The following is a 14710-nucleotide window of genomic DNA, read 5'->3' as shown; positions in this document are numbered from 1 at the left end:
CCCCTCGGCTGCCTGCCTGGCAAACTCTCACTTCAAGATAAGACTTAACTGTCATCTCTTCTGTGATAGGCCACACTGACATGTTGTCATTGGTCTTGTATTTATTTCCATCTGAAGGGACTATTGATTTTTGTATTTCTAGTACTTAGATGTGTTTTGAATGAATTAATCAATAGATGGGTTGATTTACTTTATATTTTGGTTCAATTTTGGGCTAAAATCCACAAGATTTTATTGTAGTGTCCAATGTTAGCTCTTAAGATAGAAACACTATTTTACGAGCATGTTAATAAACTTGAATGAATTCATTACTGAACACCTCAGATCTTACACCAGGTGCTATTAACCTACTTAGGGAGAGAGAAGCGTGAGGAGTAGAGAATGTGAACAGCTTCAGACAGGAAGGACTGAAATAAAACTACTCTGGGAATTCATTTATGAAAGGTCTCAAAGGTAACAAAAAGGTGTTAATCCTCTGTGTCAATGTATCCTTCAGGAAAAGACCTTCGGTTCTACGAAGTGGAACCCTCTGAGTGATGTATTTTCTTCCAGAAGGTAACCAGAGATTTCATTTTTTTTAAAAAGTGAAACTTTTGGTGAATAACACCAAGGTGGTATTAGAGGTACACTGAAAATATCAAGACATGTTAGAAGATATCATTACCAACTCATAAAAATCCCAAGCTCTGGTCAGCACTGTTCAACAGCACATTCTTCAACGACGAAAACATTGTGAATCTGCATTGGGCAATAAGGTAGCCTGTAGCCACATGTGGTTATTGAGCCCTTGAGATGTGGTTAGTGGGACTGAGGAACTGAATGTTGAACTTAATTAAATGTAAATATGAATTTACATGTAGCTGGTAGCTATCATGTTGGACAGTGCAGGTGTATGTTTTTACTTGCCCTGGTGCTGCTAGTCAGGATAGCTAGATTATATTGCAGTAACAACCCCCAAAATATTAGTGGCTTAAAGCAATAAAGCTTTATTCCTCTTTCCCTGCCACATATCCATCATATGTCATCAAGGGACTCTCTTCCACGTCTCTCCATTCTGGGGCCACCTGGTCATTCTAACAGGGGGAAAGAAGAATGGTCTAGAGCACATGTGTCAAACACAAGGCCCGCGGGCCAAATCCAGCCCGCCAGGCCTTGCAATGTGGCCCGCACCGCCCTGTCATCACTGCACTCCGCTGTCAGTTTATGACATTGTCAGTTTATGACTATTCAGTAAACCATACAGCCCGCGATTTAGGCTGGATTTTAGATTTTGGCCCCTTCTCTGATTGAGTTCGACACCCCTAGTCTAGAGGGTCTTGCACTGGCAATCAAATGAATGCTGGGCTTGGAAGTGACACATATCACCTCCATTCTCAATTCACTGGCCAGCACTAAGATAGCCCTACCCACCCACAGAGGGCCCGGAAGTGCCATCCAGTTATGGAGCTCTGCAGACAAATATTAGGTGAGTAGCACTCATGAGTGAATAAGGAAGCATCACTAAGATCACTCACATTTCACATTGAACAAAATTAAATTACGTTTTAAAAAGTCAGGTGCATGTCGTACAAAAGAATCAATAAAAACATGGGAGGAAGAACATCTGCACAAACATGTGGCGTGCTCCTTTCACAAAATCAAGGAGGAAAGAGTGGAATGGCATTTTGGTGTTTTATTTATAAATTTTATTAAGCTTTTAAAGAAGTGAATTTATGAATTAAAGAAGGAAGCATAAGCATAATTTATTTTCCATTATAATTAAAAGAGGATAATTTTGACGATTTCTATTTTTTAAATCCCTTTTTAACAATAAAACAAATCAACTCATTCTTACAACAATAGGATCTCACTATAATTCTAAGTAGAGTCTGTCAACAGCTGTTCAGAAGCCATTGTTAGACAATGTTGGAATTAGAGGGGGCCTTAGAGATCAGCTAACCTAATCTCCAATATGAGGACCCTCCTTCAGCTTTCCGTATCTCCTGTGTGCAGTGGAAGCCCACTGGAGTGTGGCCCTCATTCCACTGGTGGCAGGTGAAAGTGTTGGAAAACTCTTCCTGCTGTGTAAACGGCAGTATCTCTGAGCTTTCTATGTATTTGTCCTGGCTCCGGAGCCACTCAGCAGAGGGCCAACCACTTTGCTCTGTGAGAACCCTCAACCCTCTGGAAGGACTTTCTTTGTCCCCTGGGCCTTCTCTTTGGAGCTATTCTTCCTTGTGCCTTGGTCCCCATGCCCTCTATTCTCCTAGTAGCCCTTCTTGAAGCACATGGCAGAGTTGGGGTTAGGGGTGCAAAAAGGGGACAGAGTCTGAGTATCAAATCCTAGTTATTTAAATTTGATTCTGTGTTCTTCTCTGTGAAGTGGAGAATAGCTACAGCCACCTATTAGTCTATGAGGATCAAACAGAATTGGATTTATAAACTAATAAATGAGCAAGAAATATTTACTTCCATGTAGTGTTTCTTTCAAAGTGTGATGGATAGAGTTAAACTTCACCATTTTGATGTGATCTCATCAGAGGACTAAACTCCATCCCCTCTCCGTGTGACACCATCATATTCCTTTATTTATATCACTTAAGAGTATAGCATTATCTTTTGTGGACAGTCAGACATACTATTAATTCATATTGTACCAATTTCCACTAAGTCACAGCCTTACTTAACTTGTTGACATTTTCAGCCTTAATTGTAAGACGTTCAATCAGATGAAATTTGATTGGAATAAATGTTGTATTGGCTTGTTGCAAATTAGTTATTTACATGTTGTTTGCTTTTAAGACTTTATTTTTTTAGAGCAACATTAGGCTCAGAGAAATATTCAGCAGAAGTTACAGAGAGTTCCCATACACACCAGCCCACACCAGGCACGGCCTTTCCCATTATCAACATCCCCAACAGAGTGGTACATTCGTTATAGCTGATGGACCTACATTGACACATCATTACCGACCAAAGTCTACTAGTATAGTTTGCCTTAGGATTCACTCTTGGGGCTGTACATTCTATGGATTTGGACAAATTTATAGTGACATGCCTCTGCCAGTACAGTATCATACATAGTTTCACAGCCCTAAGAATCCTTTGTACTCTGTCTTTTCATCATCTCCTCCCTCCTAACCCCTGACAGCGACTGATCCTCTCACTGTCTCCATAGTTTTGTACCTTAACTCTGGTGCACTTGGAGGAGTTAACTTCTCTGAGCTTCAGTTTACTTCAGTGCATTGTATGACTAAATTGTGTGCCTTCTCTGGTTTTTACTCAACTGATTAATAAAAATATTTGACAGGAATGGGACTCAAGACTGAACCTTGTAACACACCACTATCTATCTTTCTCTAGGTTGAATAACCACTGTTCTTTGAATTCACGTATCTGTCCCATCACCCAGCCCACCCAGTTTTGTATTTCAGGTATATCTGGACAGGCTTGGTCACATGCCTTACCAAAACCAAGTACTCACTAAGGTAGATTTCATTGGACTGTTTGTATCCCATTTCCCTTCTTCCATCTCAGATTTTGGGTGGATAGGTACTATTTTTTAATTCTCTTTTAATTAGTTCCTCCTTGTTCTTCTGAAGGATCCATGAAGGTCTCTGGTTTCTAGGCTACCACATTTCCTGAGTAGATGATCCTTTGACAAAGTAATTTGAGTTGTCCTGGCTTCTTTCGGAAGGAGTCATTGTAGAAGATGATACATGTGTTAGCCGAGACAAATCTCCTATTTCATTTCAGGCTCACGTGTGTGCACATATGCATGCATGTCTGGTGGTGCAACAGCACTTGAATTACGTCTTTGGAACTCTTTGCTCCTGTCTACCCAGTATCTCCACCATCAAATCAGGGCTTAGGTTCCTCATCACTTTTGCAATCATCACAGACAATTAGGATTCAATAGAAGGAGATAAACTGAAATTTAATTCTAAGCAGCAGCTCAGTCCAAATTCCTAAAATCTGGCCGGGTGGGGCGGTAATGTGTTTTGTTAGTGCAGGAAGGGAGGGAAGGAATGCCCTAGGAAATCATAACAAAGAGTCTTAAGCAAGTCCTTTGGTTGACAACTTTATCCAAGAAACCATCTTCTTTGGAGGCTGTTTTAAACTTTAGACGGCTCCTCTCCATGCCACAGAGGTCCTTTTGTTGGGAGGAATTGTCAGTGAACACAGGAGTGACAGGTTTCCTTAAGCACAAGCCAGACTCCGAATTCTTTCCATTGTCAGTCTCCCGTCTGTCCAGTTGTCCTTCCTGCCCCGGGATCTCTCTATCAGATAACGAAAGGGATAGAATGATTCACAAGTCCTCTTCTCAGACTGTTTCAGTATGTCTAATGTTTGAGCCAATCACTGTGAAATTCTACACAAATGACAATAGCAGTAGCCACCCACTGCTTTTTCTTCAAGTATGATGTACCGTGGACGTAATACATTTAAAATATTTCAGGTCACAGGTGATATTTAACATCCCGGTCCAGTGTGGAGTTAAATTAGAAACTTCTTAGGAAGCTGAAGCAAATTAAAACAGAAACAGCAGTAATGTAGCCCTGGAAGTAAATGAAGAATAAACAAAGTAAAAATAATAATGACATCAGACAGATTGAGTAAGAAAAACCTGTTAAAGATTATTGCAAAGTTATCGATAGGATTACATCTATTGATAGTAAAGGTGATAATAAATTGTAACAGAGGCAGCAGTTTACCCTGGGAAATAAAGAACTACGTAAATTTTTAAAATAATCAAAATCTATCTTTGGATCTACAGACTACAGTTGCGCCACTTCACACTCCACTATTCAAAACACACCGAGCTTTGAGCTAAGATGTGTAAAGTGCCTGGCACGTGGTATAGGCCCAATAAATCTCAGTGCCCTCTATGTCTCCACTGCAGACACCATATGCATTTTGACCTGAAACTGACATTTTGAGGGTCTTTTAAGAGTCTTACTATTGAGACGCTGCTGGCAGTTATAAGTCCTAATACCCCAATTTACATGTTGAATCTCTTGAAAAGTGAATATTTTAACATAAATTCAATTTAGTGGAAAAGACTTTCAGGCCCCAAGTGTCCGCTGATTACCACTTTAGTCTCTTTAACTTCCAGATTTTGCTGATACCAAGCCATTTATTAAGCAGCTTAATTGCTTTAGCTTTTCCCTTTTGTGGTTCCTCTCCGATGGGTTTTTATCTCCTTGCCTTAGGAGAGGGGCCCAGGGACATGGTGAGATTACTCCCGTAGAGGCCCCGCTCTCCTTCAATTGTTGCATAGGCATCAGGTTTGCCACCCTGCATTTAACCGATTTTCCATTGCGACCAATTCACATCTACAGGTAACAGTGCTTCGTGAAAAGCCACGATTGGTCAGAGAGGCAGTTTCTAAATAAAACCAAATAACAACAATACAAGTGATAAAAATGCTTACTGTGGCACCCCCATCTGAAACCATCTCCATCCCTGCCGTTGATAATTCTATGAAGCACAAATCCCTTGCTGTATAGAATGTAGCTAAAGTAATTCTAGTATCATAACTAGTGGGTCTTAAATGGCATAATTACACAGTATAATTTCTTCTCTATCAAACATTGTGCTCGGGAAATGTCACATTATTGTATTGCCTGTTGTAATTCCAATTATATACTGTCAAAATACAAACTTAGGTATTTCATAAAATGCTCTGAGGAATAGCTATAATTCTAATTCTAAGCATCCCTGATCTTTCCAAATTTCTAAGATTCCTATAAGATCCAGAGTGGAGACTCCTAGGTGCGTACATCATGTCTTTAAATGTCAACAGCCAAAGAGAGAGCCGAGACAAAGTGGCCAAGAGCTGAATCCTGCCGTGTGAACAAAGTTGGGGTGTCGGGGAGTATGCCAGTGGTGACCATTCAGGCCCCAAAAGTTCTGTTAGGAAACATAACCAAGCGTGGTTGCCAAATGGGTGGCCAATCACAGTCTAAGGTTTGTGGCTTGGGATATAGCCAGAGTCAGGTGACTCTAAAGGATGGCTGGCTGGCTCTATGCATGGGTGGGTCCCACCTTGAGCCCTCTGTTTAGATTACTTTTCCATCTGCCCTCCATGGAAGACCTGGTGCAAGAACTGCTCCTGTAGCATCTAGGGATGCCTGTACTATGGTAGCTTTGGGGGTTGTCTCCCTCGCCTACAGCAGCACTACCTTTAGGGGAATCCTTCACAGGAAGAGGAACAGCATCTCTTCCTCCTCAAGATTACTGTGGAAGGCAGGGCTACAACTGATTGGTAGAGGGGTCTCTTAAGAGCAGCGGTGTCTGGGACATCTGTGGATGGCTCCTGTCGGTCCATCAGGTCCGTTTGAGCTCACCCTGAATAAAAGGACTCCCTGTAACAACCGAGCAGAAGGTGCAGTCTAAGAAGCCTGTGGTAGGGATGACTTGGTTCTCATAGGCCTCTAAAACCTTGCCCTGGTCAGGGCCAGGCTCTGCACCAGGTCTTCTCTGACATTTGGAGGCAGGTCAGGTGGTCAGTTGCACTGCCACAGCGACCAAGCATCCTGGCTCCCCTGGAACTGGGCCAGTGTTAGCACCGGACGTCCCACAGTCCCAAGACACCCCTCAGGCTGAAGCGAATAGGGATGGTTGGTCACCCTGACCTTTGGTTGTGTCCTATTGGCTGACAGAGGAAACGCTGTAGTTAAGGGAATGCAGGTTGACAGCTGTAACCCTTTATTCCACACATGTCAGCTGAAGGCCTCCCCGTGACCTTTCAGCTTTGTCTTAGGGGCCTTGCTCCTCCTCCGGGAGGGGAGAGACAGGTGGTGCCCCACATCGCCCTGGTTCACAGCCGGAGGAGGCGGGGTCGCCAGTCCCTTGAGTGGGAATGAAGCGCCAGGCACAGACAGAGGTGCGCAGGGTCCGGGAGCCAGGGCCTCCCCTCCGGGCGGCGATCGCTTCTCAGTGCTGCCCACCTGGAGCCTCTCTGCTGGGACCACTCACCTGGAGGACCTGGGCGCTGCCGCCTTTCCTTTCACCAGCATTTGCTGAAGTGGGCCGTGCGGGGGCCTTTCCGGTAGGAAGCCAGGAGGTCATACATTTCCGGCTTCAGCCTCACTCCTGAAACTGTAAACAAAGACTCCTCTGTGTGGGGGAAAAAAGGAGAAAAGCACCAACGTGTTATTTCCTGGGATTTCACGGTGCACTTTTTATGTCTTTGTAATATTTGTCACCTGAAGAGAATGTCAAAACATGAGCCAGACTTACCCACCAATAAATCACCCTGACTCATGGATAACTGACTTCCCGGATTCTAACACCTGTCAAGCGGCTCCTGCTCAATCCACTTCAGTGCGTGTTTACCAAATGAACACTCGGGTAAGGCCTAGGTGTGGAAGGTGTAAATGTAGGAATAGAACAGGGAGATACACACTAACAAACAATGGCCAAAAGTGAGGTGCAAACAAAGAACCAGGACAGCCCCCACTTTCCCCCCAGTCTACCAAGGAGCCTGGGAACGCACGGGCAAGGCCCTTGGAGCCGTGAAGGATGACGCTGCCAATAGCCAAGGGCTTCTAGGGAGGGATCAGCCCGAGGAAAGGCATGAAGGAAGGAAAGTGTTGGAGAGAACTGTCCGTAATTGTGCATGGTTAGAGCAAGGTGAACTGGAAGATAAAATCGGGAAAATAGAACCAGGAGGTGAAGGAAGTTAGCTATCAAGCCCAGGAGTCTGAACATTTGCCCCAGTGACGATAGGTAACGGGCGCCATGCTGGGCTAGGTATGTTTTGGAAAGTTTCAGACCCTGTTACATAGATACCTTAGGCAATCTAGTTAAATAGACTCCAAATGCAGCTTTTGTAAATTAAAACTTCCTTTGAAAAACATATATTACATTTGTCATCTGACTCATGTATCTGGGTAGGCAGAGTGCGGGCAGTCCGTGTGGATATAATACCTGTGTCTGCTAAGTGTGTCATGCCCGGTGCTTCCCATGCTGACGTCATGGGCCGAGACCTCCTGAAGGTAACATGGTAAGGGACTCATCTGCAAAATGGGGATAATACAATGTCCTGGCAGATTGTTCTACATCTGAAGAAGATCTATACGAAACATCTTGGGTGGCTCCTGATACACTATGTACTTTTTTTTTTTTAAATATATTTTATTGATTTTGTACAGAGAGGAAGGGAGAGAGATAGAGAGTTAGAAACATCGATGAGAGAGAGTCATCGATCAGTCGCCTCTTGCACACCCCCCACTAGGGATATGCCCGCAACCAAGGTACATGCCCTTGACCGGAATCGAACCCGGGACCTTTCAGTCCCCAAGCCGACGCTCTATCCATTGAGCCAAACCGGTTTCGGCCACTATGTACTTTTAACAACGATAGCCATTGTCACAGGCATCAGCATAGATTGCAACTGAGAGAAAGCAAGAGGCAGCAGCGACATTGCCACGAAGCACACTCCCAACACCTCCTCAGGACATCTTTCCCCACGGGCATGGCTTTGCCAGGCTCATCACCGGCACAAACCTGTATGGCTGTAAGTGTCGCCCAGTTTACAGGAAGAGAAGCTTCCAGATCTGGCGCACCGAGAGCCTAAAACACCCGAATAATATTGTTTGCTGGGAACTGCTCACACCTGAAGGGAGGAACTAAACCTGCAGAGTGGGCTCCGCCTGGCTCGGCCTACACTTAGCCAGTGGTCGGCAAACTCTATTAGTCCACAGAGCCAAATACTAACAGTACAACGATTGAAATTTCTTTTGAGAGCCAAATTTTTTAAACTTAAACTTCTTCAAATAGACTCATCCAGGCTGCAGTGTTTTGTGGAAGAGCTACACTCAAGGGGCCAAAGAGCTGCATGTGGCTCGCGAGCTGCAGTTTGCAGACCACGGGCTTAGGCTGTGAGTGATCTGTGGCCTGACCCGTTGGGCTTGGAGTCATATATTTTCTGGGGTTGAAAGGGGAGACATCAAGTTTGGTTGATAGGCCTGATACATTTTCAGAGGTACATTTTAATATGCAATTTCATATTCAACCTCCCTTTTAGCTCATGCCATGGCATAAACAGTCACACAGCTAAAATAAACAGTGCAGAAACTATGGATGACTCTCCAGTCAACTCAAGTCCAAACATCTTGGGAACTTCCCTGGGGGGAGTGTTCTCTGGCCTTGGGGAAAGTGACATGAAGGTCCCCATCAAGAGCAGCAGCTCCTCAAAAGCAAGGAGAGAGGGAAGAGGGAGAGGGGGGAGAGAAAGGGAGTGAGGGGGAAAATAGGAGAGAGAGAGAGAGAGAGAGAGAGAGAGAGAGAGAGAGAGAGAGAGAGAGAGAGAGAGAGAGGAGAGAGAGATATATATATATTTGACAGAACAGTCCTGGGAAAGCAATCAGTTAATCAAAAGGATTCCAATTTGGCCACGGACTGCCCCACTCTCCTTCCCAATTCATGGGGGGGGGGGGGGGGGGGGGGAGGAGGAAAAAAAAATAAAAGAGAAAAAGAAAGAAGGAAAGTAGCATCTGAGCAGCTATCCTGCAGCAATCTCACAAATGCAAAGCCTTCCACTGGCTGACTCCTCATTAGCTTACCGAATCTGACAGCATAATTATCGCAGCCGCTCGCACTTAGAATAAATAAATACGAAAGTGGGTGTTTAAACACTTTTTGAGAAGAATTTGCAGTCATCTAGACAGTCAGTAGGACAAGTTTATTTAAAACTTTTAGAGTTTGCTGCATTCAGATCATTTCGGAATGGGATAATGAGATAGTTGTCTTTCAGTCTAATTGAGTTCCTAAGCTCCTGTCACCCCTTTCCAACTGTGCTTTAACTTTCTTTCCTTTAGAAATCTGATCCTGCTGTCTCCATTTACTCTTCCTGGCTCAGAACAGGGAAGGCGCAGGGCACTGGAGTGCAGAAAGCGACTTAATGGGATTGAGGAGCTAAATAACCTTTCAAGGAAACCGGGTAATCAAATCTCTTCTACTTGTCTGTAATGGCTAAGAGAGAGAGCACTAGTCAAAACGAAAGCTTGGAAATTGACCATTGTTTCTAAATGTCTTGTGATTTCTCGTGTCATGTGGTTTTTGCACTACTCTCACCCATCATCAGTCCATCAGCCAAGTTGCTTAGTGCATTGAATTATTCCGAGTGCACACAGCCATGTGAGCAGCGGTCATTTTAGCTCATGTGTATGCAGATGGCCTCACATCCATAAAGCCCAAAGGATCATAAGGGACTTTAATGGAAGCTGCTAACTAGCAAGGAGTGCACTTAGACCTCTGAGTAGGGGCACAGCACCTACGCATTTCCGATGAAAGCAGATGATCTTACCTTACATAACTAATTAGTGCCCACTTATCTTTTCCTCTCCCCCCACCTCTCATTCTCCCAGGACCAAATTTATATGGACCCTTACATTCAGTGAGTTAAAAGCTTTATAAAATAAACATTCTGCCAATCTGGGATAAAAGAAACGAGTATTAATTGTGCAGGTTGAGAAATTGAGGTTTATGAAGGTCAATAATGCATCTTACATTGGGAGGAAAAGGAGAAATCTCAGGTCCATTACTTCTCAATTCAGAGCTTAGACTCCCTGCACTATTTGCCACACTTCATTCTTTTGACAATAGAGACAATATAACATCAACATTAAAGAAAACTTTACCAAAGGGGGGAAAAAATTATACACAATCCTCCTAAATTGGAAGAGTATTTTTATTTTTATATCCCACCTTTCCATGTTGTTGATATGCATATTCGTTTCACAGGTGCATCATAGTACGTAATTTGTATCCTACTGTCATAGCATAGACATTTCTACATTACCACATACTCCTGTGAATGATTTGAAATGGTAATGTGGTACTGTGTGCTGAGTCAGTACGTCAACGTTTGTTCAACTGGTTCTCTAGTGTTGAATAGTTAGATGGTGTCTTTCATTTTTATTTTGTAACTTTTCAAAATCGTAGACAATACTGAAATGAACATTTTTATGCACAGAGGGCTTTGTTTCCTGTTCAATTGTGTGTTTTTTTTTATTTTTTTATATTTTGTATAATTTCCAGGAACCAAAGTATAGGGCTGTGACCATTTTTTATAACTCCTGATATGTATGCCATAATGCTTTGCAAAGATTTCCCTACTGACACCAATATCAGCAGAGAATTCTTTTACTATAATCTCACGAACACTAGGAGTCATTAGGTTAAGGGGAAAAAATAAACTAATTTAACATTTATTTGTATTTATTTAATCACCAGTAGCACTGTTTATTCATTCAATGTGCTGATATATTTTTTCCCTTTGCAGAAATTGCTATTTTATACCTTTGCCCAATTTTCCATTGGACTCCTGATATTTTCTTATAAAATTGAATGAGTTATAGTGAAACAAAAAAATAAACCACTATTGATTAAGAAATTGAAAAACCCAAGGTGATTGTGTATTAAAAAAAGAAGAAGAGAAACTAAGACAAAAGGTCAGGGGTCTCTGTTAAACATAAATTGTGCCCCACCCTGCCCTGCCCCGCACGTGCTGCCAGTGCTTTCTCTCCAGCAGCCACAGCCGCCTTGCTTTCCACTTTCCCTCCCTCTTCTTCCTATGCTGTCTTCAGTCTTCACTCCTCCCTTCCTCTGCATATGCAAATTAACCGACATCTTTGTTGTGTTAATTTGCATACTCATTCTGATTGGCTGGTGGACGTAGCTTATGTAGCAGAGTGATAGTTAATTTGCATATTATTCTAATATATATATATATATATATATATATATATATATATATGTATAAAATCTGGATGAAACATAAGTCAGAATTGGGCTACTGTTATTAAAAAAAATACACCTGCAGAATAATGTTGGATGGTATTAAGAGGAGGATGACATTCTTCTCCCTGGATAGTCTTCCTCCCCAGCCATCCAGACCCCATCATCTTTCATGACCCACTCACTAAGCGTGGGTCCCTTAGTCCCCACAGCTGGAGTTAATTTCACTTCCTTTGAACACCCAGAGCACTTCACACTTGATCTGCAGCTGTTTAGGTAGCTGTCTCATTTTCTTAAGGATTGCAAGCTCCTTGAGGACAGGGACCATGACTAATTCATTTTTGTATCCCTCAACATCACACCCATAAATCTCCAATGAATGAACTGGAACATGATTCTTCCACTACGTTAGGAAACTGAGTCTATGTTCGGCTCATAATCTCAGAGATAAGCAAAATAATTGGAAGAGGTTCAGAATAGAATAATGAAACAAAATGATGAAAGAGTGCGAGAAACAGAACTTATATTTGGGAGGGGGGTGGGCAGAGAGGAAGGTCAAAGGCAGCCTAGAGAAGTAAGTTTGGAAAGTGATAGCAAGGGATCTTCAAACATATTAAAGAAATAGTATTAAAAGGAGGCCCGGAGTTTGCTTATTGGAGAAAAACAAAGAAATTACTCAGGTTTTCATGAGCAATATGAGTAAGCCTGCTGAATCCGACCAGAGCTTAGCTATAGTGTGGTGTGTGTGATGAAGGGCTGAGGTGTGCCATACCTTATCCTATTCCCTACAAGAATGAAAGTGTGACAATAAGGACTCTGGTAAACTGTTTTTGCAAAATTACTTGTAAAACAATTGCAAGTTTTTAAATTTTAGCATGCCTAACCACCACCACCCCCCCCCCTCGGTGTCTCTCCCCCCCCCCCCCCAATATACTGAAACCTGCTTAAAGGAGAAGGGGGAGTTAGCCCAGGAAAGAATGGAGGAGACTCCTGCCTGGGATTTGGAAAGCAAAATGGGTCCAATCCACACAGAGAGAGACAGCCTTTGATGTCCTGGCGATCAAGGACCAGGGCTTAAGGACCACACTCCTAAATCACGAGGCATTTACTGCCCTAGATGAAAAAAAAGAAAATACTTTTGTGCATCAGTGTCTGTGATTCAACATGGCACGTTTCCAAATTCAGTCTTAACCCTCAGAGGGTCAGGTTTGGAGCGCTCCTGGCGGGAGCAGCGCGGAGCCCGTTGCTGGAAGGGGCAGCTTAATGGTTTTCTGCTCTTCCCACCCCAAAACCATTAGAGTGTTCCTTTCCCAGAGCCCAAGTTCAAGCCGAGGGCAAAGGGAATTAAATGAAGAAGCTGAAACGGCAGCTAAGACCGGGGAGTTGCCAAGGGCCTAATTTTAGGTCCCGGCTGCCCCAGCTGACGCCCTGCTCTGCTGGCTGGGCCCCGAGGATCGCAGCGTGGTCAGCGGGGACGGAGGGAGAGGGGCGTCTGCCTCGCCATCTGCAAAAGCCATCAGTGCGGTGTGGGTGTGTTTGGAGAGACTCCCATAATTTCTCCTCTGACAAATGTTTCTTCAGGTGTTCGAGAGTCACTAGGGGGAAGCGTCGGCGCTGGGCAGAAGTTCCCACATGCTTGCCCTTCTGACGGTCATGCTTCTCCACCTCGGAGTGCTCCCCAAAAGGGAACGGGTCCCGGAATCCCTGGCATTTCGTGGCAAGCAGCCCCCTGCTCTCCTCTGGCCATCGCTCCCTGCCACAGCCCGCATGCTGCCCAGCACGTCCCAGGCTCTGTGACCTGGACCTGGAGGGGTGGGGCCGTGCTTGCACTAGAGGGAGGGTTTCTAGGTCTCCCTCTGGCCTTCAGGCGGTCCTGCCTCTCCTCACCTACCTCCCAGCCGCAGGTTTCATGCGGAGGGCAGGGCAGACCGTGGAAGCCGGCGTCTCCCAGATCAAAGGGGAAACAACAGATGTTAAAGCGACCCCTTTGCTGTCCTGTGCCCGGAATAATAAAGGGATAGACATAGAAGCCCCCAAATCACTCTCCTCTCCGAACTATCACCAGAGAGCAGCAGTGCTCGCAGAGTTATGGCCAGGAAACTCTCTTGACAAACCACTCCCAAGAGCATGTCTTCCCTTCGCACAATTCTCACGCCGGGGGGGGGGGGGGGGGGGGGCCCACCAGGGACGGGGATACCAAGTCTGCGTCCCCACAGGTTGGGATCTATGATCACCGGCGGGTGCTCCCTATCCGAAAAGGAGACTGTTCTTTATACATTTTTTAAGAATTTATTTTTGTTGACTTCAGAGAGGAAAGGAGAGGGAGAGAGAGAAAAACATCAGTGATGAGAAAGAAGCGTTGATCGGCTGCCTCCTGCACTGGGGATCGAGCCCACACCCTGGGCATGTGCCCTGGCCGGGAATCGAATGGTGACCTCCTGGTTCAGTAGGTCGACGCTCACTCACTGAGCCACGCCGCCCAGGTGAGACTTAATAAAGGCTTCTTAATAAAGACTTAATGAAAAAGCAGGCTGGCACTGCAGGCCCAGGGAGAGCATCCCTCAGGGGCTGCGCCCTGGGTGAGGACCACTGTGGTCCAGGGGCACACCCTGGCCCCAGGACTTCTCTCTCTTCCTCTCTCTTCCTTCCCATCTTCCTGGTCGGTTCGCTTTCCCTGTTTACGTGTCCCAAGTCCCCAGTGTCGGTCTGTCTCTACACCTGCTTCTGCAGCCCTCCCGCGTGCACACGTACACACATACACGCACACAGCGCCCCTCCCGCCCCCTCCCGTCTCTCTGGCCCTTTCATCGTCTCCCTCGGGGATTTGAGATGTCGCTGCAGGAAGTGCTTGTCGGCCTAGGCAGCAGCAGCAGGGCCCTGTGGCTTTGACAAACCTCATTTAATTGGGAGGAAGCCAGGAGAATTTGAAAGAACTGAAACATCCACGAGGCTCCTTTTATCAGGCATAATTTAAACTCGGCAT

At 44.7% G+C, this 14710-nt stretch overlaps 1 protein-coding gene across 5 annotated transcripts in view; it reads right to left on the bottom strand.

Moving 5' to 3' along the window:
* Positions 1–1815: 1815 nt before the first annotated feature.
* The window catches only part of CDK15 (cyclin dependent kinase 15), a 73321-nt gene continuing 60426 nt past the window's right edge, over positions 1816–14710 (bottom strand). For 4 of the 5 annotated variants that reach the window (XM_084892143.1, XM_084892146.1, XM_084892147.1 and 1 more), the window contains exons 13-14: positions 6961–7101; positions 1816–4538 (exon numbers count right to left, since the gene is read on the bottom strand). In XM_084892143.1, the coding sequence (XP_084748269.1) occupies positions 6992–7101 (110 nt within the window). In that variant the 3' untranslated portion in view covers positions 1816–4538; positions 6961–6991. The remainder of the gene's footprint in view (positions 4539–6960; positions 7102–14710) is intronic. The other variant, XM_084892144.1, reaches the window with a different exon arrangement.

The sequence above is a fragment of the Pipistrellus hanaki genome (assembly GCF_964339955.1).
Source record: "Pipistrellus hanaki genome assembly, chromosome: 8".
NCBI lineage: Eukaryota > Metazoa > Chordata > Mammalia > Chiroptera > Vespertilionidae > Pipistrellus > Pipistrellus hanaki.
The sequence above is the reverse complement of the archived record's forward strand: the minus strand, read 5'-3'. Positions and strand labels throughout refer to the sequence as shown.